The sequence below is a fragment of the Nyctibius grandis genome, chromosome 1 (assembly GCF_013368605.1).
Source record: "Nyctibius grandis isolate bNycGra1 chromosome 1, bNycGra1.pri, whole genome shotgun sequence".
Taxonomy (NCBI): domain Eukaryota; kingdom Metazoa; phylum Chordata; class Aves; order Nyctibiiformes; family Nyctibiidae; genus Nyctibius; species Nyctibius grandis.
This window is the reverse complement of record NC_090658.1, coordinates 77,718,209-77,744,370: the sequence shown is the minus strand read 5'-3', so window position 1 is coordinate 77,744,370 and position 26,162 is coordinate 77,718,209. Positions and strand designations below refer to the sequence as shown.

The following is a 26,162-nucleotide window of genomic DNA, read 5'->3' as shown; positions in this document are numbered from 1 at the left end:
CTAAAACCACAGTCACAACATGTTTGGAATATACTTACACAGAACTGTATCCTTGTCCCTGCTGAATGCTTGCAATACCACCTTAGTTTTAGTGACATTGGTGCCACCACTAAATGCAAGATACTTAGGTGAACGTGAAACACAGATTCCTACAGAAACTTTTGCTTGATATTGTATAATCTGTATCCTTGATGGCAGCAACTCCCAAATGTTTGCCTTCTGTTTGCATTTCCAGGCACATGACCCCTCTTCTCGGGAGCTGGTTTAAGAACCCGTGTGCGCTACGTGGTCTGCATTATACCACAGGCGTAATTATATTAACATTTAAAAAAATATCAGTGTTTACCAATAGTTGCAACATAGTGCTTCCAGAAACTCCCCAGGCTTCCGATCATTAGAATAGGGAAGATGATAGTGGAAAAGCAACTGCCTGATGGATGTATGTCAAATTGTCAACATCAACAATTTATATTAGGTATACAACTAGAAAACCAGATGTGATATGCAAGATGGCACAGATAAAGTTTTGATGGCAGATTTTAGGGCCAGAATATTACTTTGCAGGCAGTGTCTCAAAATCTAGAGAAGTGGTTATGGGATACTTCCCTACTGCTCTGCAGTTTGTACCTAAACATTCAGTGTGTGTCACAGAGCTGGACATATGCATGTAGTCAGTCAAGCAAATGAGAACAAGTTTAAATAGTCAGTGGGGCATTGTGCTTATTCACATGTTTAAGTGCCCTGTGGGACTAAAGTCAAAATGCTGAGCCCACTGGAGAACCAAGCTCTTAAGTTAGTTTTTGTAAGCATCTAAATACAAGAGCAATATTAATTTTTGGTGTCTCATGGTAATCCTCTTACTGATGGTTGGGCAGTCTGTGCCAGTAGAAACTTCAGGGCTGTCTGCGAGGCATTCTCCAGTCTGGCTGTCACACATCCTCCCTCCACAGTTACATTCTGGGGAAAAAGAAAGGATTTTTGAAAGAAGAATCTTCTAAATTTACAACCTACATTTCCTCTCCCAAGACTAGTGAAATGATTGTACGTAGTATTGTGCATGGATAGTTGAACCAAAATCAAAGGCTTCTTGGACTGATTTTTCCTTCAGTATGTAGAAAAAGGTGTTCTTTGCACTGTGGTCTAATTGGACCTGATAAAATATGAGATGGGAAACAGAACCAGAAAGCCTGTGCTGAAATGACTTGTTCAAAGCTTCCCAGCTGGTCACAAGCAGAGGCAGCAAGGCCAGAGCTGCCCAGCTGGGCCATTGTGCATTACCGTCTAGAGAAGGTGATGTTTAGGAGATGTGTGCTAAGAAAAGTGGTACAACTAAAGTTAATTATTAGTTACAAATCTCTCCACAGCCGTGTGGAATTTATCAACGCTGTGTCAGGCTGCCACTTAATAAGCTTTCTGGCTATCAGGGATTGATAGTGGACTCCAATTCCATCATCAGCTTAAGCATATCAAAAAGTAAATATCTCCTACTACTTACAATGAGAAATAAATGAGGTTTTACATTTTTTTAAACTGGAGTAAGCTACATTTTTATTGCCAGCACAAGTGGCTTTTTAAAAAGTATAGTTTTTAATCTAAAGTGTCTCTTTCAAGGTTTAATGGGCCTTTTAAAATATATTATTTTAAAGATTAGACTATTCTTGGAACACTTTGATAGAATAACAAAATCTCAAGCAGAATATAAGAACAGCAGTGACTTATCTGAAATTTGTTTTGCTCTTGTGATTCATGGGTTCAGCAGAATCTCATATAACAAAATTGTTTACTGCCATTTTATTGCAGCCCATTAATTGTTCTCTATGAATTACCCTTGTACTTACATTCCACATTTCACATTCAAGGAATTATCAAGGAAAATGTGTAATACAGCTTCAAAGTCAACATGATGCACTGCCATTGGAATAGTTCTGTGTAACTGAACCAGTGTTAGTAGAGCTACTCAGCTTTTGTAATAAGGTAAGAGCAGAATTTGGTTATTAATTTTTGGGGCAATCAATATTTTGACCTTACTGGATGAACTGTGTTCCTCCTAGCTTTTGGATCTGCAATTTTTTTTTTAAATTTGTTATTTCTTTTGTTAAGAAGTGAAAGAAAAGTCTCAGTTGAAAGAAGAGATTTCTCTTTACCTATATCACAGGATCTAGGCTATCCCCAGGTGGTAAGATGACAGTTACAAGGTTAAAATTTGGATTAGATTGATGCTCAAGAAAATCAAATTGTGTCTTCTTATTTAAATGGATAACTCTTAATTTACTACACAAATACTTATCGTAAATTAATTTCAAAAGAGGTCCTGACAATTTTTCATCTGCTTGTTAAGGAGGTGCTACATTTTTAGTAGGGAATTAAGACTTTCAATGCTACTATGGCTTACTGGTGGAGTAAGCTTCTAAATTTACCTTTATTTCTGAGGGACATTTGTGGAAAGCTTTGAAGTGTGGCTCATGGACACGTGTTAAAAAATTTATTGAAAAGAAGCTGAAATCTACTATCCAGAGCTACACAGATTTTGCCTTTTGCTCGAAAGAAAAAAAGATGATCTTAGCTGGATAGAGCTGTTTGTTCATTTAGTTCTGCATTTTTTTTGTTCTATATACCCTTTGAGGTGCTCTGTGGAAACCATGTACACAGACTCTCTTGCTTCTTACACTGGTTTCTTTTCTGTATTTTTGTGTTTTAAAGAAGGTATTTGTCTTATTTCAGAATCAATATTTTTCTAAATAAGAGTTCCTAGTTTCTCCAAAGTGCCAAACAAAACACAAGCTTGCCTTGTAAACTATCCAAATAGTTCAGATATAATGGATATCTTGAGTGACGCAGGCAATCTATGCAGTAGTGTCAGGTACAGCATGTTGTGGTGTTTAGCAGAAATAAAGATGAAACAAGAAGTGTGTAATTCTCTGAAACAGAATACTTCAAAATCAGGATTGCTAGAGTCAACTACAAGATTAAATTCACTCCTAAACAGAGAAAGATATACCTCTCACAATATATTCAAGTGCTCAGGCACTTTTTATTTTTAGCAAAAATCAAAAACTGCAAGGACATCTGCTAACAAAGAGTATTACCAAACATTTACAGTCTGCATGAAAAACCTGTATAGAGAAGTCCTGTGCACCATGAAATCCCACTTAAACTGTACCTCAGAAATGTAAATAATACCAAGGCATTCTGCCTCTAATCCCTGCAACTCCTTAAGGGTGTAAACCAAAACTATACTGAGGTGATGAAAGTGTGACTTCTGTTCAGAAACTCTATGTTCAGAGATGCCCTCCAAAATTAGGTCTTGCATTATCTGCTTAGACATTTGGAATGCCCTGTAATCCTCAGATTTCTGGCAAAGGTACTCTTAGCTGTTTGAAGCTCTGCTTTTGCACATGGCCAGGGTATGATTGCTGTGGTTTGCTGAGTTGACGTGCTGGGTCTGTTTCTCCTGCCCCATGGCATTCAGAAGCCACAAACTAGATCCTGTTATTCCTTATGGGAGAACTGCGGTCAAATATCTGCTGAACTGAATTAGACAGTGAAGTGCATAAACAAGCTTTGCTTTTGCAGCCTCAAAATCACAGAGATGTTGAATTTCAGGCATGTCTTGGGTACCCAAATGCATGTAGGAGGTGAGTTTTGGGGCATGCTGTTCCCTACAGTCGCTGCCTTTTTGGTTGGTTTGGATACCTGGGATCGGCTTTTGGGATTACTGTGTGTGAGCACCATCTCTTTCTGTTCAACGTAAATGGAATTTAAGCATGTGATTTAGTAATGTGAATTACAGGATGTAATGGACACTCAACTTCTAGCTGTCACCGTACAGAAATGGTGACATGAAAGCAGAAGGGACCACTAGTGGAATCATACGTGGTCCCCTACAAATGAAGACAGTGGCACAAAGGACACTTGAGTAAAGAACGTCCTCACATGTTGGTCATGTTGGGCAGCATGTGGTGTGAACAAACACAAAGATGAAGTTTCTGCCCAAAGAAAGCTTAGAGACCCTTATTTAAAACAAGATGCAGGACACAAAAGTGCCTATTCATCCTGCCCAGGCATTTGAGATGTTGGGGTCTGAGGTTTGAGACTTCCTCGTGGGCAATGGAAAGAGGGCTGGTGCCTGGGATGATTCAGGTGAACAGGCATCCAAATTATCCGACCAGGTAAGCGGCCAGCAGCACCCCCTGCTTCCCAGGGCCACAAGCATCTGATGACTGATTCGGTCATCTCTGATCTCTGGGTGGTCATCCGTAGACTATGCTGTGCTGTGTTTTGCTCTGCTCTGCTGTACTAAACTATAGACAATACCTGTACAGTTTTTAGCGAATCTGGCATCCCCATAGTAACCCGGAGCGCATCGTTCGCACTTGAACCCGGTGGTGTTGCGCAGGCAGTTGCGGCACTGGCCGGTCACTTCATCACAGTCTTCAAAAATCAGGTTTGGGTCTGAGTTGCTGCTGCAGTCACATTTTTTACAAGTGCTTCCAATTAGCAAAGGGTTCCCATAGTAACCGGGGGCACACCTGAAAGGAAGAGCAAGCCCAGCGATGATGAGCAATGACATTCCCATCTGCGGTACCATTTTTTCTCTGACCTTATTTACGTCAGCAGGAATTGATGATGGTCTGCAGCTACTAAGGGGGAGAAGGCAAATTAGGAGCTGTGTTCCTGCAGAGGCTGTTTTGTGCTCTAATCTCAATCTGTACAGTTATATATTTTTCCATTCTTGAACACTCCTGGTATCTCAATCACACCAGTCTGCATTAATTTTTTGGTGTTTTTAGCAGTAAAATGTTTTGTTTCCCATTGTTTTAAATTCTATGACAGAATGACCTTGGCAGAAAGGCAGCTGTAGTGTTTATTTTGGTCTCTTTCAGCTTTGGATCTCACCAACTATATTGTGTTATATAGGAAGCTGGGGTAAGAGACTGCATTTCATAGTGCTGAAACTCAGCGGAAGTTCAGACCTTGTTTTCATTATAATGCCTATAACAAAGTACTGCCCAGAAAAGGTTTATATAAATACTTCTGTGGTGAAGCATTGGGATGATTTCTGTTTTTTGCGAAACAGAACAGGCACTGAACCAGCCTCCATTTTTCACACTTGTTTGATGTGAGCCTGCTGGCTGAGGGCAAAAGGCTGAGAGCAGCCACGAGCCCAGGAGGGGACGATTCCTCTGTTGGTTTGCAGAGGGCGAGAGAGAGGCGGGTAACAAGCACCTCAGGGAAGGCCTGAAATGGGTCCAAATTGCTTTTCATGTCTTGTCACATTTGGGAAGCATTCCAGTTGAAAACTTGCTGCATCTTAAAATGGAAGAGGTGTTGAAACTGTAGCGGGTTTTGATACCTAATGCTCCTGGGTGACCGGTGACCCTAAGCTAAGATAAGAGGTAATAGATTTGGTGTCATCATTTGGAATGAAAGGAGAGAGTTTCAGTTAAAGGAATTTCTGCTGTTCGTAGGAAGTGTGATGAATCCTATGAGCTAGAGGAACTTATGCAAAACAACCAGCGAGGCGAACAGAGCTGGCACCAGAGTGGGCATGGAGCAGCTCATAGGAGCGAATCCTTGAGCAAGGGCATAGCTGGAGGACCTGGTGGCTGGAGCACCACGGAGCAGTGGCTGAGACTAGAGGGGACAGCTAGTGGGACGGGGGCAACCCATGCTGTTCACGGTGTCACTGAGGGGTGGCAGGAGGGTCCACGACCCAGCAGCCTGGGGCACAGAGATCAGAGACTCATACTCCTAAACTGGGAATGCAGAATTACTGTGGGGAGGGGGATAACTGCTGGCATAGCAGTTGCTCACTGAAGAAAATGGAGGATTGGATAATTGCTGGAGTGATTTAGGTAAGGAGTAGTTATTGTATTTCATCCTGTTTTATCACCCTGTTGTCCTTGTCTTTTCTCCCATCCATAAAGTCCTGTTTTAAGATACCGTTTGTTCTGCTGTTTGTTGGCGGGGAGGGTGAGCTCTCAGGCAGTTCAGTTTAATTTTCACAGGTTTCTGGCTGGGGACCTGAGTTGAGGTCTGTTGTCTCCTAAAATCTGAACATAGTCAAATCCAGGTTCTGCTACATTTGAACAATTAAAATGTGGGAGATCTGATAAGAGCTTCCAGTTTTGATCTGTTCCCACATTTGCTGATTTTTTTTAATAAAGTCATTTCCTCAGTGCTGCTTTGTTCATGTTCCAGTCCTGAACATCCACAGTAAAAAACACGTAAAATGTTAAGTATCTTAATATAAACCACTTGGCTGCGTCAAATACTGCCTTTGCCAATGGCAAAGACTCTGTCTCTTTGCAGCACTGCCAGAATCTTTGGTGCAGATCTTATCATTTGTGTGACCCAGATGTAAAGAATAAAAGTGTGACCTGGAGTTCTGTGTACCCCTTGAAGAACTGTGAATGCGACATGGAGCATAATGAGCGTGATTTAGCTGACTTTGGTGGAGTCACTTCCCATTCCCATGGGAGTTAGAGCAGGCAGTGATGAGTAATGCTACTATTTAGTCATGCCAAAGTCTTGCTATAATTTTCTAATATTTCAGCCAATCTGAGATTTTAGTATTTTCCCAAATTTCAGAATTTCAGTATGTTTATGAATTTTGAACAAGAAAAAAATCCTCTATGTTTTTTTAAAAAAATCTGTAGAACCATTTTCTTTATTCTGAACTCTCAAAATCTTGCAGAGTTGCTTTTTAATTTTCTGTAGTTAGGTATTTTCCAAATGATCCTCTGTCTAATGTGGCCAACAAGTCACAGAAGCCACTGAGGAGAGCTGGGACCAGACCAGCGTTTTGCTTACTGCTATCCAGCTCCGGCTTTCAGCCAGCACCTGCCAAAGACTGGATGCTGTTCGCATCAGGCCCACAGCATCTGCCCTTTCATCAGGACAAGGTGATTTTCTTTCTTCTTTTCTGAAATATACCATTCAATCCACTTGCCAGAAACATAGTGGACAGTTCCTCACATCCTCACAGATATATTTTGTAAGTGCTGCTTTTTACGACCGTCTGACTCACTTTTATTAGCCGTATCTCCTCATCTGGAGTAGCTGTCTAAAACAAATAGAAGCTTTTAGAGCTGAAAATAAATGTGTCACCTTCACTTTGCCCTTCCCTTCACCACTCAGTGCATCTCATAGGGCTGAACTGCACTTGGCCTCTTTTGAATAATTGGTAGCACATGAGAAGAGCAAAGGCTGCTGGATGGGAACATACCACTCCATCTCTGCACTTTATGACCTGAAAAAGTAGAGGCCTGTGGAAAATGTCTTTTCATCCATTGTATCAATAAATGGCTCTTTGTTGCTAACAAGGAGTATTTCCTCTCCCATAATAAAGCTGCTAAGTTATCTTTGTTTCATTATGCAGCTATGTTTGCTTCCTGTAATGATTGGTGAGTAAGAAATTAACTTCCTCTTCCCTGGCGATGCCAAAAGAACCTTTTTTGTCTATTCACTTTGGACACTAAAGTATCATTTGTTCAGTTATCTTTTTTAACATTTGGGCATTAACAAAACCTGTATTTCATCCTCTACCACCTTAATGCCTTATTGCTGAAGTCCAGGAGCAAAATGATTCATTCCTAAATTTCGAATTGGGAAGCTGGTTTTCTCAGTTCCTAGCAAAGGCCTCCGTGATTTCACATCACCATTTGCTGGCAAACATAAACTGGATGGGTGAGTGCCAAGCCCTTGGAGCAGCACAGGAAAGCCTCCTGCATGAATGCCAGAGAAAATGGAGCATTTTGCCTCCCGGGTGCTGCCCTGGAGATCCCATGCACTTCCTGTGGAAGGGTGTCCTGCAGCTCGCTGCCCCGTGGTACTTGTCACCCACTGCTGTGAAGAGCTAGGAGGGACAGCAGTGAACATGTGGTAGCCTTCCTCTTCCTGGGGACACAGGCTGCTTTTTGAGCTGCAGGGAGGTACAGGGGCAATGCCCCTTCTCACTCAGGATGCCCCAGTCCTCCTGCCAGCAAGTTGATGGCACAATAGCTGTCGGGGGAGCAGGGAGTGGTGGCAGTGCCCAGCGGCAGCGTATGTGAGGCAGGGACTTGCTTTTTAGCAAGTGGACAGGGACAAGAAATGCATTTCTCATTGGGCTTTGAAATGCTTTTTGTCGTTTCTGGCACAAATGGGAGTAGGACCAGGAGCCTACCAGAAGGAAAGACCCATTTGTCACTGCTTGCCACTTACCCCAGCAGTTAGTCAAGGACTTAACACAGTGACCAGGACAGGCTAATTTCTTTCTGTAGCTTTTTCTAGCCCATGTACCCAGCTTTGCCTTCCTTGAGACAGATGCACTGTGTCAGGCTGGGTAGTGGCCATTAGAAAACAAAGCTGATGCTATTCTCTGTGTTACTGTGCATCTGCTACTCATTTCATAGGATCTGAATTGCTTGTGGTCTAGGTTGACATTTTAATAACCATTGAGAAACCTCACTGACCTTTTAATTGTCTACATTATCCTTTGTGTATAAATCTGACATTTTGGTAGAACAAAAGAATACAGCCATAGGCCTGGAAACAAGGGTGGTTTTTTTGTATTTTTGTGCCATCTATCTAAAGGGCTTTCAGTATTGCTGTCACCATGTTAGTGATGAGGAGGTAATATGCTGATGTTTTTGCATCATCTGTAAGGGCAAAAGCCATCACACTTTTTTTATCTTACCTTTTTCATATTGATTTCTCTTTGCATCTTAAGCATCCCCTTTCTCCCCTGTCTGATAGTTATGTTAAGTATCATTTGAATTCAAGACTTGCCCATTAATGACAGTGGACTGAAGTCTTAAATACTTCAGGGACTTTAAGGAAAAAAAATTAGGTGTTCGTGAAGCCAGTGTCTGAGCCATCCTATACCCCTCAGTCTTTGTGATAGAGCTCTTTTAATTTATTGGCTGCTCAAGGAGAATTTCTGAATGGTAATCAGGCCTCTGACATTCACTGAAACATTGTCCATGTGTGTTCATAGTGAGTAAGATGGCCCTTTACAAGATAGGAGAGTAAGTTACATTTCTGCTGTATAGCTCCATTTATTTGTGTACTTTGTTATTTAGAGGATATTTACTGGAAATTTTTTATGAGCACGAGGGAAAGTTGAAAAGCAACACTGGCCTGTGGTTGTTTGCTTGATTTTATTGAATTATGTCTGTGAAGTACCTTTAAAATTGAACTAAAAAAGCTGCATCTGCTCATTAAGAATTTGACTAGACAATGTTTTTTTCTCCTTTGCTTTTGAAAAAATTTTTTGTTAGAAGCCTGCTATATGTTTTAGAGTGGTGAATTGCAAGAGGCATCTATGTGGTGGTTATTTTTCACTTCAGCTGATGTTTCTGATTTGTATTTTGTATTTTGATTTGCAAATTGTATTCCTTTTAGGAAGATCACCACATGAAGGTACATAAAGTGCAAGAACTTGATCAAAATACGTCAGATGTAAAGGTTTGTTTTACCCTGACATGTCTCCACAGAAAGTTCTTGTGGTTTTGGTAGGAACTGAATGAGATCCTTTAACAGACATGATTCAACCTAATGAAAACACATGTGCAAGATTTCTCCCCCATATGGGAAGATTCCCTCAAAGACTTCTGGACTTCAATATTGTTAATCAGTAAGTCATCCTATTAGTTTCTTACCTTTCACAGTTGGGTCCTGCGTAGTTTTCCTTACAGACACAGCGCACGCTTCCACTTTTTCTGTAACAGGAGACTGCAAAGCTGGAATTTCATTAGAATGAATAGTTAGAATAGAAGGCAGTGACAAACACTTGGGAGTATTTCTTTATTACATTCTGGACATTCACTCTCAGTGTGAGCTCTGGCTCTTGGTTACTTGTTGCTGAATAGGTACTTTTAAGCTCTGTATGTTACTCACATTATACCCCTTGTACAGTCTTTTTAATTAGTGTAGAAAGCACTAATTAGTGTGTAGCGCTATGGAGCAATATAAATGCAGATATATATAAGGTCTTGTCTTGAAGTGTAGATCACACACACCTGCAGGTTTTGATACGCACATTTTAGATAAAGGACTTAGGATAAATGTATATGTCATGCAAACCTAATTGCTTCCTGTCTCTTATCCTAGGGGGTGAAATATTGCTTATGAAAGACACTGCAGTAAGTGCTTCAGGTATGTAGTCTCTGGAATGGGTGCAGCAGTTTCCTATGCAAATCCTACAGTTTTCCTCAAATCCAATCTGGAAGTACAGAGTGGAGAAAACTGAACTCAGTGATGATCCTTATTTACAGTAACTGAGGCTGCTCTACCACCTCTCTGAGTAAGCTGGAAAGAGTCTGGGGCCTCTTCTGAGACCAACATGCCAACTAGTGATACTGATTGCAGGAATGGCTTGGGCTGTAATTTTCACTGCAGTGATTCTAAATCATGGATTCCTTTGCTTTCTTATGTTTTCAGGATTTAACAAATGTATAACTAAATATGAGACCCAAGGAACAGCAGCAGCCACATGTGTAAAGTGCAAATTGTATACACTTCAAACACAGTGATGGACATGGCTGTGTCCAAAATACATTTTCAGGAAAAAGACATACTGTCCTAAAGATGTTTCCAGATAGTTTGCAATACGTGTGAGTAAATTCCTGCCAGCACTGGTATCCGAGCAGAGTACTGAGTAGGAGCAGTTGCCAGCTGCAGGCCCATGGTTGCTAAAACGCAGGTCCCGAGTTGTACAGTGCTGGGCAGCTGTGGCCACGTTGCATCTGTTCCACACAGGACAAAAGATTCGGAGTGATGGGAAAGAGCATGATCCATGTGTTGCTTGTTCCAGGAACAAGCAGCATTGAAAGATGACAAGAATTCCTGCATAATTTCAGTTCCCACCAGCATTTCTCAGCTGGTGGGACAAACAGGGTCAAATAAATCTATATCTGGATCTGTGCTGTCTCAAAATATTTCATATAACCAGAGAGAACATAAAATGCAATCCTTCTCACAGAATTCACAAATTAACTTCAGTAAAGCTTTTTTGAGAACATATCGAGAAAATCATAACAGTTTGGCAGCCTTCCTCTTCATTACAGAGGCTAATTCCTTCATGTAGTTGAAAAAACCACATTGTGGATTTAAATTATGAAATAAGACTGAAGTCTTCCAGGGGTTTTATGGTTTTTGTGATCTTTTAGGGAAAAAAGTTCATAAAGTTTCCTCAGGTTTGAAAAGAAGTAACATCTGCTGGACTGTGAAGCAATCTCCCTCCTCCTTTTTTTTATTCCAAAGAGATAACATCACACTTCATGTGTAATGTCCAAAAGTTATTTCAAAAGTTCCCAGGATAGCAGATATGAAGACAGTCTGGCCAGAAAATCTAGAGACACACGGATGAATCCCAAGAAAAAAATACGTAGCTGATGAGTCTGTCACTTTACAGATTTGGTCACTTTGTCTAGCTATTAGGAATTCGCTGACTATTTCCAAAGTAAAACAGAGTACAAAACAACATCCTTTCAATGTTCTTTGTTTAAAGCTTTTAATGCTTTTCTGCTTTCTGGTAGTTACTGTTTTGCCTTAGTATAAATGGAGTAAGATTAATGGGGGAAAATAAAAAAGAAAAAGAAAGAATGTTTGTTCTTTGAATTTAGTTATGCAAGGCTGAATGTTGCTCAATCATTATTATTTGCCTGTTCCAGCCCCAGCTGAAGGCTATTGCTATGGTCAGATCTCTCTCATGCAGGAAGCTGAACAGGCATTTTCTTCATGTTATTTAAATAAGAGTATGAAGTAAATTGGGATCAGATATTCCTTTAACTATTGCCTTCAGGACTTTTCCGAGGGAAAACTCTGAAAAATTGAAGTGGATTTTTACTGAGGTAGTTTTAAAGGTTTGACATATCACAGAACATAGAATATTCTGAGATGGAAGAGACCCATGAGGATCATCAAGTACAACTCCTATATTGCTGCTAAAGCTCCTTGCAACTTTTCTTCTCCCTTCCCAATCCCACACTGCTGTCCTTTTGGGTTCAGGGCTCTAGTGGTCTGGGATAGGAGAAGCATTACATCCCTAGCAGAAGGGCTAAGGAGCATGTTGAAGCAGGGAACGCTCCTTGGCCTCTGCGCCCATCTCCCATAGCACTGACAGAGACAGCCTGTAGCTCAGGTCCCTGCTGGTCCCACTGCACCGAGCCCTGCTGGGCTGTCAGACTGGCTGGCTACCTGCTGTCGGGGGACACTGCTGCAGAGCCTGGTGGGCTGTAGGACTGGGCAGAAGGCTGGGTGAATGTAGACCTACCCATGACACGTCAAATCGCACTGTAGGGAGGACAGACTAGACCTTACTTGACTGATCATGCTTAGTAGAGACTGGGTCTTGTGTGGTAGTGCCTCAAGCATGTGCAGCCCAGGTTGTGGTTGAGGGAACAGCTCCTTACAACAAAGTGGCTGCTCTGTGTCCAACAGGTTAAAAAAAAACAAAACCACTTTCCTTTGCTAAGGAAAAAGCACTGCTTCTGACTGTTGTATTTCTACTATTTCTGGCATTACAGCGGCTACTGAAACTGGAGGAAGTGGTCTGCTGCGTCTGTGAGCTTGCTCACTCCTCAGTCTTTCTACATGTGAGCAAAGCCAGGTTCTTCCCCTGTCTCTGGAGGATTTTCTCTCTAATCCAGGCAAAGCTGCAGTTTTTCAACAATAGCTGTTCTCCACCCCATGGCTCTCCTCACATGTCTGCAGCTCACTGTGAAAGCCAAGAGGTGATCTGCGGGAGCTTGGCCGGAGTGATTTTCTCCATTGCCATTTTGAGCCTGTGCCGCTGAGCAGCTGAGAAAAATGCAACTCATCCCACCTTAAGGCTTCATGAGTAATCCTATAGTAACAGCAAACAAAAACAGTGAGGAAATTCCCCTTTGTTGAGAAGACCTGCTGAAAACAGGATGGGAAACAACACAAGGGGAGCACGTAGCTCGCTAAAAAATAGCTTCAACCTGTTGCCAAGTATTTACTTGCATCTCCTCTGTGCACTATAGTGGGATTTGAGTAGATGCCTCTCTCCCAGAGCATGGACCTCAAGCAAGAAGTTGACGATAATTTCTTTCAGCTGCATCACTGATGTTCCACTAACAGTTTCTAATAGCTTGTCATGGTTTGTAGTTATATGTTTCCTCTGAAGGCACAAAGTGGATAAGAGCTGGAGCTCTTTGGCTTGCTTGGTCTTGGTTTTGTGCCAGGCTTCAGAGTTTCTTCCCTCAAAGTAGCTGTGCATCAGCTGAAGGGTGCCGTGCCTGTCACAGGGTCCTCCAGCCCTTTCCTTTTAATTGTTCCTATACTGACCAGATCCAGCTGCTGTTGGCTCAGGAGTCTGCCTGGCTGTGCTTTTTCATGGTTGGTTTTACCCTCCAGAGGTCATGGATTGATCTTTCTGTCTGTCTGTCTGTCTCAGCCACATACATTCCTGATGCCACCTTCCTCGGGAATTTTTCTTTGAGGGATTCTTAAAAGTAACCAGACAGCTGAATAATCTCTCCTGAAGAAGGAGAACTCAAATTTGCTCAAATATTTTCTCCTTCCTCTTGCTAAGAATTTATATGAGCACTTAAGGATATTTTACACCTTCTAAATAAAATGCTGTTTTCTGTGGTTATAAATTGAGCAGCTGAAGTCCTCTTATTTTCCCCCAGTTGGTGAGGGCAGCAGCCTTTGTCTCCTGCATCCAGGAAGGGATGCTGACCCCACCTTAAGAAGGGCCAAAGCCAGCCCATATCAAAGAGAAGCAAAGACTCTTTACATACTTGGCAAGTGCTGGCAGGGGACAGGGGCAGGGCTGGCAGAACGTGGGCACTCCTCTGACAACGTCACCAATGAAGCCATCTGGACATTGCTCGCAGTGCTGTCCTGTTGTGTTTCTCTGGCAGTCCTTCAGTGCAAAAAGAGCGGAGAAAGTTAAAGAGGTGCTGCCTAATTCAGAAAAAAATCATTTAGCTGAAGACCCAGCCAAGCAGAATAGGGGCTGATGCCAGACCCCAACCCTTCAAGGCATTGACAGATGTAGCCAAATCAGCTAGCAGTGATACAAACAAAAATGCTATAAGTGATTACACTGGCCAGACAGCAAGTGTCGGCAAGGTGTGGTACAGAACCAAACAGACATATGTGCCTGCCAGGTGCTGGAGCAGAAGCAGCTCTGCCTGTTGTCAGAGATGTCAGGGGTACTCAGGTATAGCTGTCAGCTCTGTTTTGAGTTGTATATGCCAGTAGGAAAAAACCCTGTTTATTGACACCAAAGCAAAATGAAAAATATCTGCTGGTAAATGCTATCAACAGATTTCAGTCTAGATACAGGTTTCAGTGAGGCTAATTCTTGGACTTGATGACTGGAAAAGAGTGTCAGGGGAATCTGCCTGTAAATGGTGGCTAATACACCAGTGGCTCTGATGTTTTTTTCCCGGGATGAAAAGTGTTACAGCATGAAGGGATGTGTTATCACTACACCTTGTTCTCAGCCTTAAAGGAGGTCCAGCTAATGGAGGGAAGACGCAGGAGTCTTCTATAAGTGGCCTTTCTATAAAATACAGAGCAACTGTCCAAAATGTCACTTTACAAGCAAGTTTCATCTCCACAGTTAATGTTGGTGAGGAAATATGCTTCCTCATGTAGAGGGAAATTAGCCACCAGTTGATGCTGTTAGGGCTCCATGGAAGTAAATCAAGCTGTGGTAATTCATACAGAGTATTTGTTCCAAAATATTTCATGATGCTAGGTACAAAATTGTGCCTCTCAGATAATATTCTCAATCACAAAAAAATGTCAGGGTTTGCTGTAAACAATTCTAAATAGAATTTGTAATTCCTGCAAGCCTAAGTAAGCATTGTTATATCTTTAGATTTACACACTCAGATGCCACAGGTAATGTGGGCTTTCCCCTAGGCACAAGGCATGGTGGTGGGTGACTGGTTCAGAGTGCATGAACAGTGCTCCTGCACGCTGCAGGACTCCTGCAGACTCCTGTTCCCATTTCCACTTCAGCAAAGTACCCACAAGTTGTCATCAAAACCCCGCAATGCTCCAAATTCTAGCTGTCTTGCCAAATAACTTTAAAAGAGTAGGAAGGGTGGAGAAGTGCTTTTCTTTCTTGCAACTGTGCAAAGAGTTTTGCAATGTCCCTGAATTAGAACTCTCCAGTTACACCACTTCATACCAATACAGTACAGATGCAGACAGCTATGCAAGGCTTGAGACAGCAAGGAGTCAGCTCCATGTCAGAAAAATGCGGAGAACTGCTCTGTCAATGCATGTGTGCTGTGGTTTTGGATTAGCGTGCTTGATTCTTTCCTCTTCTGACCTACAAACAGCAGATCATGGAAGCTACAGACTGATGGATATGATTTCCATCCCTGGTAAGATGACAGCATCTATAATAAAGAAGAAGGTCTCTGAGTACATGACTAAGCATCATCTGAGTCAGGAACTCCTCCTTCACTAACCTGCTCTGTAATGGTGCAAATAAACAAGTATATGAGGGGGAACCAGAGGACATAACATATCTGGACTTTCAAAAATGCCAACTAAGTTGACAGGAGACTTGAAGGAAGTTTCTTTTACGAACTGAATTCTGATAAAGGCTAGGAAGCAACGGGTATGATGTAACAGTCACTTTTCAGAGTGGGGAAGAGTCACTATTCAGATCACCTAAGCCTTGGTGCCAAGAGTACTTTTGTTTGATATTCACCAGTGTCTTACAAACAGACATCAAATGTGCTAGGGCTGCTCAGCTGGGAGAGGAAGGCTGACAGGAGGGTGCGTTTGGGTTATGTAAAATCACAAAGTTGGTAAATAAGCTGAATGCAGGACAAGCGTTCACCCAAATCCTGCAGTACAAGAGCTGAGGGGCACTGACTTTAAAAGGTACTTCTTTACATAGAAGGTAAAAAACTTCTGCAACTTGCTGCTAGGAGGTGACAGTATTTGCAGGGACAAAAAGGGGTTTCCTAGAGAAATTCATGGGCAACAGATTCATAAATGGGTATTAAAAGGACTCACGAGGTACGTACCCTCTAACATACCCTAATACAACAATTATAGGTGCTGGTGGAGTATGAAGGAGAGACTTCAGAAGCGGGCCAGGCTAGGTCCCCTCCCCTAACAGCATCTCCTATTGCCACTGCTGGAGACCCAATATGGGCTGCAGAGACCTTTGGTCAGGCCCTGCAGGGGACCTCTTGTGCTATGTTCAGAATTGGTGCAGGTGCTAGGAAATGACGGCGGTGCCCCAGTTTATTCTCCAGTGGTCATTTAATCCCATTACAGAAGTCGCTGTGCTGTCAGCAGCTGCCAGTCCCTGGAATAACAGTGAAGCTGGGTGTGGGATTTCAGGAGTGCTCACAGCGGGAGGGAGCTCCCCGGCACGGGGCAGAGGGTCACCTTGGCCTCTCTGGGGTCGGAGATTTGTCTGCAGCATCAGCCTGGGCGTGGGCGAGCTCAGTTTACCGATTTTTCGTCTAAGCCAGTCCCTACAGATTTGAAACTCATTTTCTACTCGGCCATGGTGTGTTCTTTGAAGAAAGAGTATGAGGAGAGAGGAACATGACTAGGGTAGATGTTTAATGAAAACAAATGGTCAAGTTTCACTTGCACAGGTATTGCTAAATGAGTTTTGTATCCGACTATTGTAACTTTGGTTTAGTGGCAGAATTATGTCCTGGCAACATTGATGTTTTGGTTTTGGTTTGGTTTTTTCCTAATTCTGTGGCCAGATATCATCACTCTGCATTGAAAAGTGTCATTTCAGTAAAGGACACTCACCCTTGTGGAAACACATCTGATTTTTTTTTAGCCAATATTCCTCATTTGAATCACATTAAAACCCCCAGTTAGGACTCATTAATTTAGTTCAGATCCTTTGTGATTCTAGAAGACTTTGCTTATGTTGCTACATTTTTTTATAGTCATACAGAACCTATTGCACAGCAATTACTTATGTCTACAAAGCTGTGATTTGGCCAAAGAACTCTACAGCAGGTAGAATACGAAAAGGAAAGGAAGAAAGTCAATTTCTTTTTCCATGAATCTTTAAATAGGTTAAAGACCAATAGCTGTAGAGCTAAAGGCAGTTTTTCACAGTAATATTTGCTGTAAAGAAGAGAGTATTTAGTAGACAGAAAACCAGATTATTTTAACTAAAAGGCTCTAAAATGCAGAAAGCTTGACTAGGAGGAAGAGCAGGAGGAAAGAAACTTGGTGAGAGCAGGGAAACTGAGAGCAAATGAGGGCAGAGTGGCAGGCAGCGCTGGGGAGATGTGCAGGTCTCGCACTCCTCTCTTGCGAGAGTGCACTAACCACAAGGCACACGGTGTGAGCCAGAAGGCGCTGGAAGGCTAACACAGTTTTAAAAATAGCTTGCATTTGTCATTACTCAATTAAATGGTGATTTTAATGTACCACAAGAGAGAGATGAGAGTGTGGGCACTGAGAGCTACAAGGGAAAGAGCAATGCTGTATCTGAAGCACTGTCAGAGGCCGCGGGTGGGCTGCATTCAGTTGTGGTCTTCATCACACTCTTCGTTTGAGCTCTGAGCAATTCACTTCACCTCTCTTGTCCTCAGCTCTCCAAACAACACATGGGTATTATCAGAATAAACCCATTATAGGTTTCCAAAGTTCAGATACTATTGTGATGAACAGAGCAGGGCAGCAGGGGAGCTGACATTGCTCCTTGAATCTGCAGTGTTTTTCATCTTCTAAACCAAAGGGAAGTGCTAAAAGGCCCTTTTACTCCAAAGACCCTGTTAGCTGAGTGCTTGAGGCACTTTTGTAGTTTCTCTCTGGTTAGTGGTTATGTAAAAGTGGCTGTATCTTATTTAACAAATCAGAACTGCTGTGGGTATTTAGAATCATATTTTTACAGTGATAAAAGAAGTGTCCTTATATATTATGTTCCGTTAGCTTGCAACTCCAACAAAAATGCTGATTGCAAGAAGCCTGTGAGACGCTTCTGAAGGCAGGGAGGGCACCCTCCCTGCAGCTCATGGGTGATTATCTGTGCCAGGTGACACTGGCTTGTTAGTCTGAGAAAAGCGTTTTGCTTCTAAAGGGATAACTTTTGTCAGAGAAATAATGATGAGGGAAAAAATGGAATTCCATTTGTGGTGATTTTTATGACATTGGATTTTAAAGAAGTGCTTTGTTGTAAGAGTTGCAAGGGCTACTTTTGGTCCCAGTATTCATACATGCTTTAGAAAGGCATCATTTATGGTTGATGTTATAAATCGGTCTATGTGTGGGATTGCTCACAGCCTTCCCTGTCTCTGATTCATTCAAATGTACTCACAAAATTGTAGAAATACATTTACTGATATTGGTGTCTACTTTTTCAAATAAAGAAACTCAGTATATAGCTTTTGTTTTGATTTCATTTGAAAAAAAATGGAAGACTGAAGTAAAAATTCTCTAGAAAATATGCAGCGATATGTATCTTATGACATCAAACACTGAAGCTAGCGGAAAATTGTTGCCTGTCTTTGTACAGAACAGAGTGAGACATGGTAAAGGTCACAAAACCATGTACAACCATGCAGTTAGAAGTATCGCAACTAGCCTTTATAATACTCTGCTTTTTGTAAACTACGTTTCAAATTACAGTAAGTTAAAATTCTAAGCTCAATTCTTTCCATGTGCTCATGTTAATACAACCTTTACTTTCATAAAGCAAAAGCCAAGGCAGAGGTGTCCTTTCCTCACAGACACTTCAGCTTCAGAGGAAGTACTGCAATGTAATAGCAGCCTGGCTTCTAAAAGCTTCTATATGAGGATACAGCATGTAATCGGTCATCCATCAGTACACAGCAGCAGCTTGTCAGATGACAGAGTGGCTGGACTGTGTTTTCCTATGTTAGAAAATGCCTTAGCTGGTTCATCTACTCTGCTTTCACTGAATACCATCAATCAGGGTGAGCATTTCTACCTGGCCCTTACTTTAACTATCTATACTTTACACACATGAAAAGCCCATGAAAAGGTGCTATGGGGGGATATGAGCTCCTGAACTCATCTGCTTGGAAAGTAAAGCTGGAACCGCTGTTCTGAGACTATAGAGCACTTCATGCAATGCACTTCTGCTCGGTAAATACACTTGTGCGCAAATAATGAAAAGTTTGTTGATTCTCTTCAGGCAGTGGTACTAGGACAAGTTTCCTGGCACAAGACAAATGTGCTTTTCTGTAAATGAATATAACTGAAAATCTGAGAGGTGGGAATCTGCCCCACCTTAATTTAGGAACCTGAACTTAAGAAAGAAAAGCTCCTTCTAATGGTCTTCAAAGGCATCAGCTTCATTAAATGTGCCATTTAGTCAGTTTTAGGGAAATTATTTCATCAGATGGCTAACAGTGCAATTTAGGCAGGCTGGACCTCCTCCATAGGAAACAGATAGCAGACTGGTTTTCTGCGTCCCCCCTAAAGTTAAAGAAAGACAGGACCTGCCACAGAGTGGTGCAGAGCACCTATGTTAGGCACCTAGTGCTGGGTGTTATGGGGATTCTCCAGGGGCAACCAAAAGTTAATACTCAGCCCTACCTCTGGTGAAGTTAGTACAACAAAAAACCCTAAAAAATCCTAGGGTCTGAAATATTACCTGTGAAATCTGGAAGTGTCCTCAAACCCTGGTTAGGAATTCTGAATATTATTTTGCGGCTGAAAACAGTAATTGTTACACTATAGCAGGAACTGTTGGGTTTTGGGGTTGTTTTTCTCCCTTATTTCATGTTCTTCTCAGTGATAGCCTAATAACAACTGTTAATGTGCAAAGATTGCACAAAGATAAATAAATTATATAGGTATAAGAGAGGCAAGTGGTTTACATTGCTGTGCAGTCTGTCTGTACTTATTGCTGAGCCAGGGGAGGTTGGCTCCTGAGTATATTATACCATTATACTCAGAGGTATAATATCTGGATGTAGATTTAGACTTCCCCAAATTTGGGAGAAGCCCTCATATCTGAGGTTACAGAACTGCATAGCATTGCCTGTGCCAGCACACCAGAACTCACTGATCTCCCAAAATAATAACAGTAGAAAGAGTACTTCAGCATAAAGACTTGAAAGCCAGGAGATGTACATGTTTTATCTTTTTCATCTTTGAGGTTTATGATTTCAAGCCTTTTCTCTCCAGCCCCTGTGGATGAGATGCAGTGTTGGTTTTCAGAATTTCTTTTGGAAGAAGGAGAAGAGGTGCTAAAAGGAAAAACTAAGTATTGTGCAACTTTTACTAAAGTAAAGACAACTGTCAACCTCAAATAATGAGAATAGCAACAAAACTCAGTTCCTGATCCAGTTTGGGTCAACATACTCCCTCTGTGTCAAAGTTTTGGTTTGTATAACTTGTCCTGTATTAATGAGTGAAGTGGGAGCTGATGTCTTGCCAAAACCACCTGACCCTCTACTTTCTCAATACATCACTTGTCTTAGCTAACTGTGGCAAAGGTGGCTGAGCAGGCGTGAGAGCAACAGCAGCCCTTCCTCGCAGTCTTGGCCTGACTTCCTACGTGCCTCTTACACAGGCTGCACGGGGAACAGAAATGGGTGGTCGTATGTTGGGGGTCACTGTTGCAAGTTTTCAGTAGTTAAACCAGTTAGGACAACAAATACCAAGTTTAATCATAGCTAAGAGGAAGGGAAATACCTATATCTGAGAAAATGAGTCTGTTAACACTGATGCTTTTGACAGCTACTGCATACCAAAACACTCTGGAGAACAGAAGGGCTGCATTTCAGCACCAGACTGTTGTAGTTCTGTTTAGTTTTCCAAACATGTATCACCAAGGTCACTATAGATAGAAGTAGTTCATCATTATAGAAAGAAACAGTGAGCTGAAAGCTGCAAGGCTCTTTGTGAAGCCAGAAGTACCTAATAATAAGCTGGAGAGTTTTGCTAGCTCCCTGCTGCTTTTTGCTCGTGCTTGATGGATGGTCGTAGATCCACTGGCGATTCTCCAGGCCTGCCTTGGCAATCATGTGGAACATATTATCCTCCCGGGCAAAACTGCCAAATCTGTTCCAACCTTTCCACTCAGCTGTAAACCCAAACGCTTAAACACAAATCAGTTACATGACAATACGCTGTATTGTAAAAAATTCCATAAAAGGCTGGAAAGGATGCCAGTGAATTTATTCTCTCCACTGTTATGATCCTTTGGTCTTTCTTCTTCCCAAAAGGTCATATTTATTTATTTATTTATTTATAAGTAATCTTTGGATGCCTTATATACATACTGATCAAATATATGGGACTGAGATGATAACAAAACACTCAGAGATTTTTACGTAGACACCAAGAAATTTACCCTTCACCTTCTGCTATGGTGCTCTCTCCAGACTTACTTCTTCTGCTCTATGTGTTTTCATGCATTTATGAAGATCTAACCTCCATTAACAGTAGAAACCTCAGAAAGGACCCTGACAACTCAGTCCAACAAAAATTTTGTCTGGATATCCAGCTTTGTAATTTTTAAATCCTTTCAACCTTTCAACCCATTTTACTGTGTTCATCTGGAGTCATTGCCATAGTACACTGCAGTCACCTCAAGTGACTTCCTTCCCTAGTGTATGCAATCAAATTTTTCAGTACAGTAAAGCCCTGCCCATTATACCATTTGCGTATGATATGAAAGCTCAGCTCATTGCTTTAGACAAGCTGTTTCACCTCCATATGCCACTCATTTCAGAGTTGACCATCACGACCACTCAGACATTCTACTCAGCTGTCAAGTCATTTGAAACCCACTCCCATGAGTTTTCAGAAGCTGAACCTTCAATGGAGGTGCTGCAAAGAAATAGTAGGTTGCTGGTGGGGCAGGGTCTGTGGGATGATGGAGGCGGCAAAACATTCCCTTCATATCTTCATATCTTATTAACAGCAAAAACCGGTGGGCTTTATGCAGGAGAAAAAGCGCATCACTATCTGCAGACTGCCACTTGCAGCTGTTACAGTTTCACCCAGTTAACATCTCATATATGCATATTTCCAAAATCAAAAGCTAGAGGGTCCTACAAGTGACTTCCTTTTCTTCTCTTAGCTAGGATTGAGAAAGTTACATTAAAAGTCCAAAGTCTAAAATCAGTACAAGAATTGGTGTTTCTTCCTCTACTAGCCTTACATGCATCACCAGAAAATGTCTTTGAAATGAAGCATTATTTGACATCCATATTGTATTACATCATAAATGGAGCTCACACTGCGCTGGCTGCTCTTCTTCTAACACTTGGGTGATTTTCTATATTAACAAAATGGACTGAGTGGCTCTTCAGTTTTAATCACAAGATGACATGATTGCTTTCTGCACCAGTTTTTTGTGGATACTTCTGCAAGAAAGGCTCTGTCTGCAATAGTTTCTTCTGTCTGGTTACCAAATAAGATGATTGTTGATTCATTGATTGTGTCATTCAATAAGCTTTTAAACACTCGTGGATTTGATTTACACTCTATGAATAAGCTGAGAGAAGTTTTGAAACAGAGCCCTAATACAGATACTTATGTCAGCAGAAATTAAAGATGTGAATACTTCACCCTAAGGCATTGTTAACAGGGGTTTAATTTTATTTGATTTCAAAATCAGGGCGGAGACCAATGAAAATGTCATTAATTTGTATGCTGTGGGAACTACATTTGCCAAATTGATTTGGGGGTTTTACATAATATGGTGGTCTTAGAGCATTGTATGGAGTCTGACCCTTATATTTCATCCCTTTTGAAGTAGAGTACTTCTTCATTTTCATACAGCCTTGTTCATTTATTCAGTTCTTGTAGCTGTTATTACTTAAACTATAAAAAACTATTATCTGCCAACTGAACACAGTGCTATTATTACTTTCATGTTGTCTTCTGTCATTGTTAGCAGAATTAACTTTAAAAAATGATTTTGTTTTTCATGTTTTAATCATTCAGTTGTGTAAATAAACATGCAGACATAGAAACTTTTAACTTTGGGGAACATCAGGTCTTCTAAAGATCTTCTGCTAAGGGTATTCTGTAACATCTATGACTCATGGCTAGGGTAACATGTGGTGCTGGTGGAGAGTCCATAAGTGATGAAACTTTAGAACACTATTGCGTCTCCAAAGCAGGGAGATAGCAGGTTTATACTGATAGAAATAGAGGATGACAACAATAATAATATGGATTAAATACAGAATATCTTTTTTTTTTTTTAACAGCCTATTAAAAACTAACTGAATGCAGAGTGTCTTATGTCTTACTACCAGATGTGGAGTAATTTGCCTAAAAATTTGAGGATGGAGAAAATAGTGAGCTCTCAATACCATGTGGTCCTATTTAAACGCAGAAATTCCCAGGCATATAGGTACCTACTCCTCTCTGGCCCCAGCCTCAGCTCCCAGCAGGCTTTAACCAGATCCATTCCTGTGCTTCTCCAGAACGGCCCTTAGGGAAGGCTGCTTTGTCCACTGATTCTAATACAAATCACATTATCAACCATCAGGTTTTCTTTTCCCAAATTATTTGCATTCATTCATCTAACATGCTTCTTCCTGCTGTAATTCAAGTTACATCTTTCTTTCTCTAAGCTTTTCTTCTCCCAGGCTCTCTCAGTCGCATTTTGCAGTTTACCAATTTCATCAGTCTTCCAATCTTCCCTGGAAATTTCCACATACTCAGGAAAGTCCTGTTACTCCCATCCCCATGAGCATCTCTGGTTCTGCTCTATGCTATCAAACCTTCAAAGTCCCTTTTCATTCTGCTCTTTCCTTGCACCACACTCGTTCCCTCTCCTTTTCACTTTTATTTCACTTAAGCCTATTTGCTGTTCCTCTTTATTCAGAAGTAAATGGCCTGAGCTTAATGGCTTATTAAATCATTCAGATAAGCCATCAAATGGCTTATTTGAACTCAAGCAGTAAACTGGGGTTTAGCTCTTAGTTTTGTTCTTTACTACCTGGCCGATTCCAAGAGTTTAGTATCCTGGAGAAACGCCAGTCAGGAATACACAGATACTTTCAGATTATTTCCTGCCAATACAGAAACTTTGGTTTTCTTTGTTTTTTTTCCCCAGCCCTTGACACTGGACTTATTTTTGTAGCAGATAGGAAACAAGTCTTCTGTTGTGTTTGTAAACTGAGGATCTAATCACTTCCCTTCCTCATATATTCTACTTCAGAAACTCTCTGGTTACCAGAGTCATCACAAGCAGACATTTGTCAAGCTCTCTCTCTTGTTCTCAAGTCTTCCATCAGAAGTTTCCTTTTGTCATCATTGTCGCCTGACACTAAGGGGACAATCATCCCATGAGCAAAAGCCATGTGCATGCGAAAGAGAGTAGCTGGGAATGCCTGGCAATGTAAAACCACTTTTAAAAAATTAAAACACTAAGCCAATATGTGTTCTGCAGAAACTAGCCAATCCTAAGCACACTACAGTGGCCAAGCCATAATAATTGTCAGCTGCACTGTCTTCCTCCCACAGGAATAAAAATGGTAGGAAATATGCCTTGGAGCATGGCTCTATGTATTTGTATAACTGAAAACTTGATAGAGGCTGCAACAATGCAAAGTATGTGAATATTATCAGGCCATTTTATAAAGAGACAAACTGAGGGCAAAGGTTTATGACTTGTCAAAAGTAACACATGGCAGGGCAAGGAGCTCTGGGCTCTACTCCTGCTTCACAAGCCTGTACACTAGTGCCTAGCTCTTGCTATGTGGTCCAGATACATTACACTATAAACTTCCATCCTTTTTTTAGTGTATTATTGCTTTGATTGCCCACTAGTAATAAGGGTAAGTTTTACTGGGCTGATTTTTGCTCTGGAGTTACAAGTGATCAACTACTAATACTAACTCACAGATTTCTATATGAGCTGATACTGATTGGGAACAAACATATGGGAAATTGTAATACCACCTTGGAGTTCAACATGCTCTTCCCTTGGTGTATTATTTCAAACTCCTCATGTAGTTCCTTCACAGCAGGAGGCTGCCATGCAGCAGAGTTACTATGGATAACACACATATATACACTCACAGGGGTCACTCACCATAGTAAATAGTTTATATGATATACAGCACTGTATTCATAAAGGGGAGAATGAAATGTGTTTGAATTTATACATTTTTTCTCCAGGGGTATACAAAACTATTTCCATATTTCTGATGGACTAAAGATTTTTCCCAGGATACTGACTCTCACAAATGCTGCACACAGGAAGTATTTTGAATCTGCAGAGGTAATTTAAGTAAGTGAGAATGAAATTTGGCCAGGATAATCTTATTAATGTATTGATCTTGGCCCTACTTATGATCGCTTTTCAACAAAAAGCTCCCGTGGTACAGACACTGCTTTTGCTGTGTATTGAAATCGAGCATTGGTGTTAATAGTAGAGTCAGACCACGGTTTCTTGGGTTTGCCTGGGATATATTTCCTTTGTGTGAAGCCTCATGCAAGAGTGAAAGAAGGTGAAAGGGTTTATGTTATCATTTAAAAAAAAAAAGGTATTGTTATTCAGTGAGGGACCAGGAGAGAAGACAGGAATTCCTTACCACACAGATTCCAGATCCATCCAGGCATCTGTTTGCATTACCATTACAGTTGCAAGGAGAGCATTTTCCTGAACTGGTACGGTAAAATCCTTCTTGGCATCCCTGCAATGAAAAAATAAAAATAAAGTCTTTCTTACACATATGTATTTGGAGAGTTAGGTTTGGCTGAGAGGCAGGGGAAAGCAAGAATTACAACCATCAGGTCTCTAGAGCACACTGCACAACCCCATCATAGCAGACCACACACACACTGCTGAACTCGAGTCTGTTCTTTTCACTCCCTGCCCTGGTGCTCACTTTTTTTTCCTTACAGCATTGAAGCTGTCATCATTCCTGCCTGTGTCCTGCCTCTGGCCAGCAGTGGCTACCTGCCTGCAGGTGAGGAGCTGGCAGATTCTTACTGCATTTTGTACTAGATGAGTTCACTAGAAATGATGATCCTTATTCGGTAAAGAAGGTGTATTTATAGGAAAGGAATAGCTTTTACTTAAATAAGAAAAGCTTTAGAAAGTTTACTTTACATCAAAGCTTTGACGAGCTTTGGATGAAGAGCCTAGAGGAGACAGAAACATACCTACAAAGATCAATGCCCTTCTGAATGAATGCTGTCTGGCTGCTGTGAGAGGCTATGAAAGCAGGGCTGTCTGTCTGTGAGGC

General features: G+C 41.4%; 1 protein-coding gene across 3 annotated transcripts in view; it reads right to left on the bottom strand.

The window, feature by feature from the left end:
• Positions 1-26,162, bottom strand: part of LAMA4 (laminin subunit alpha 4) — a 101,976-nt gene that overhangs the window by 55,644 nt on the left and 20,170 nt on the right. For 2 of the 3 annotated variants that reach the window (XM_068395300.1, XM_068395307.1), the window contains exons 2-6: positions 25,506-25,607; positions 13,755-13,879; positions 9,645-9,725; positions 4,315-4,529; positions 862-957 (exon numbers count right to left, since the gene is read on the bottom strand). In XM_068395300.1, coding sequence (XP_068251401.1) covers positions 862-957; positions 4,315-4,529; positions 9,645-9,725; positions 13,755-13,879; positions 25,506-25,607 — 619 coding nt within the window. Of the gene's footprint in view, positions 1-861; positions 958-4,314; positions 4,530-9,644; positions 9,726-13,754; positions 13,880-25,505; positions 25,608-26,162 lie in introns of those variants that run through there. The other variant, XM_068395308.1, reaches the window with a different exon arrangement.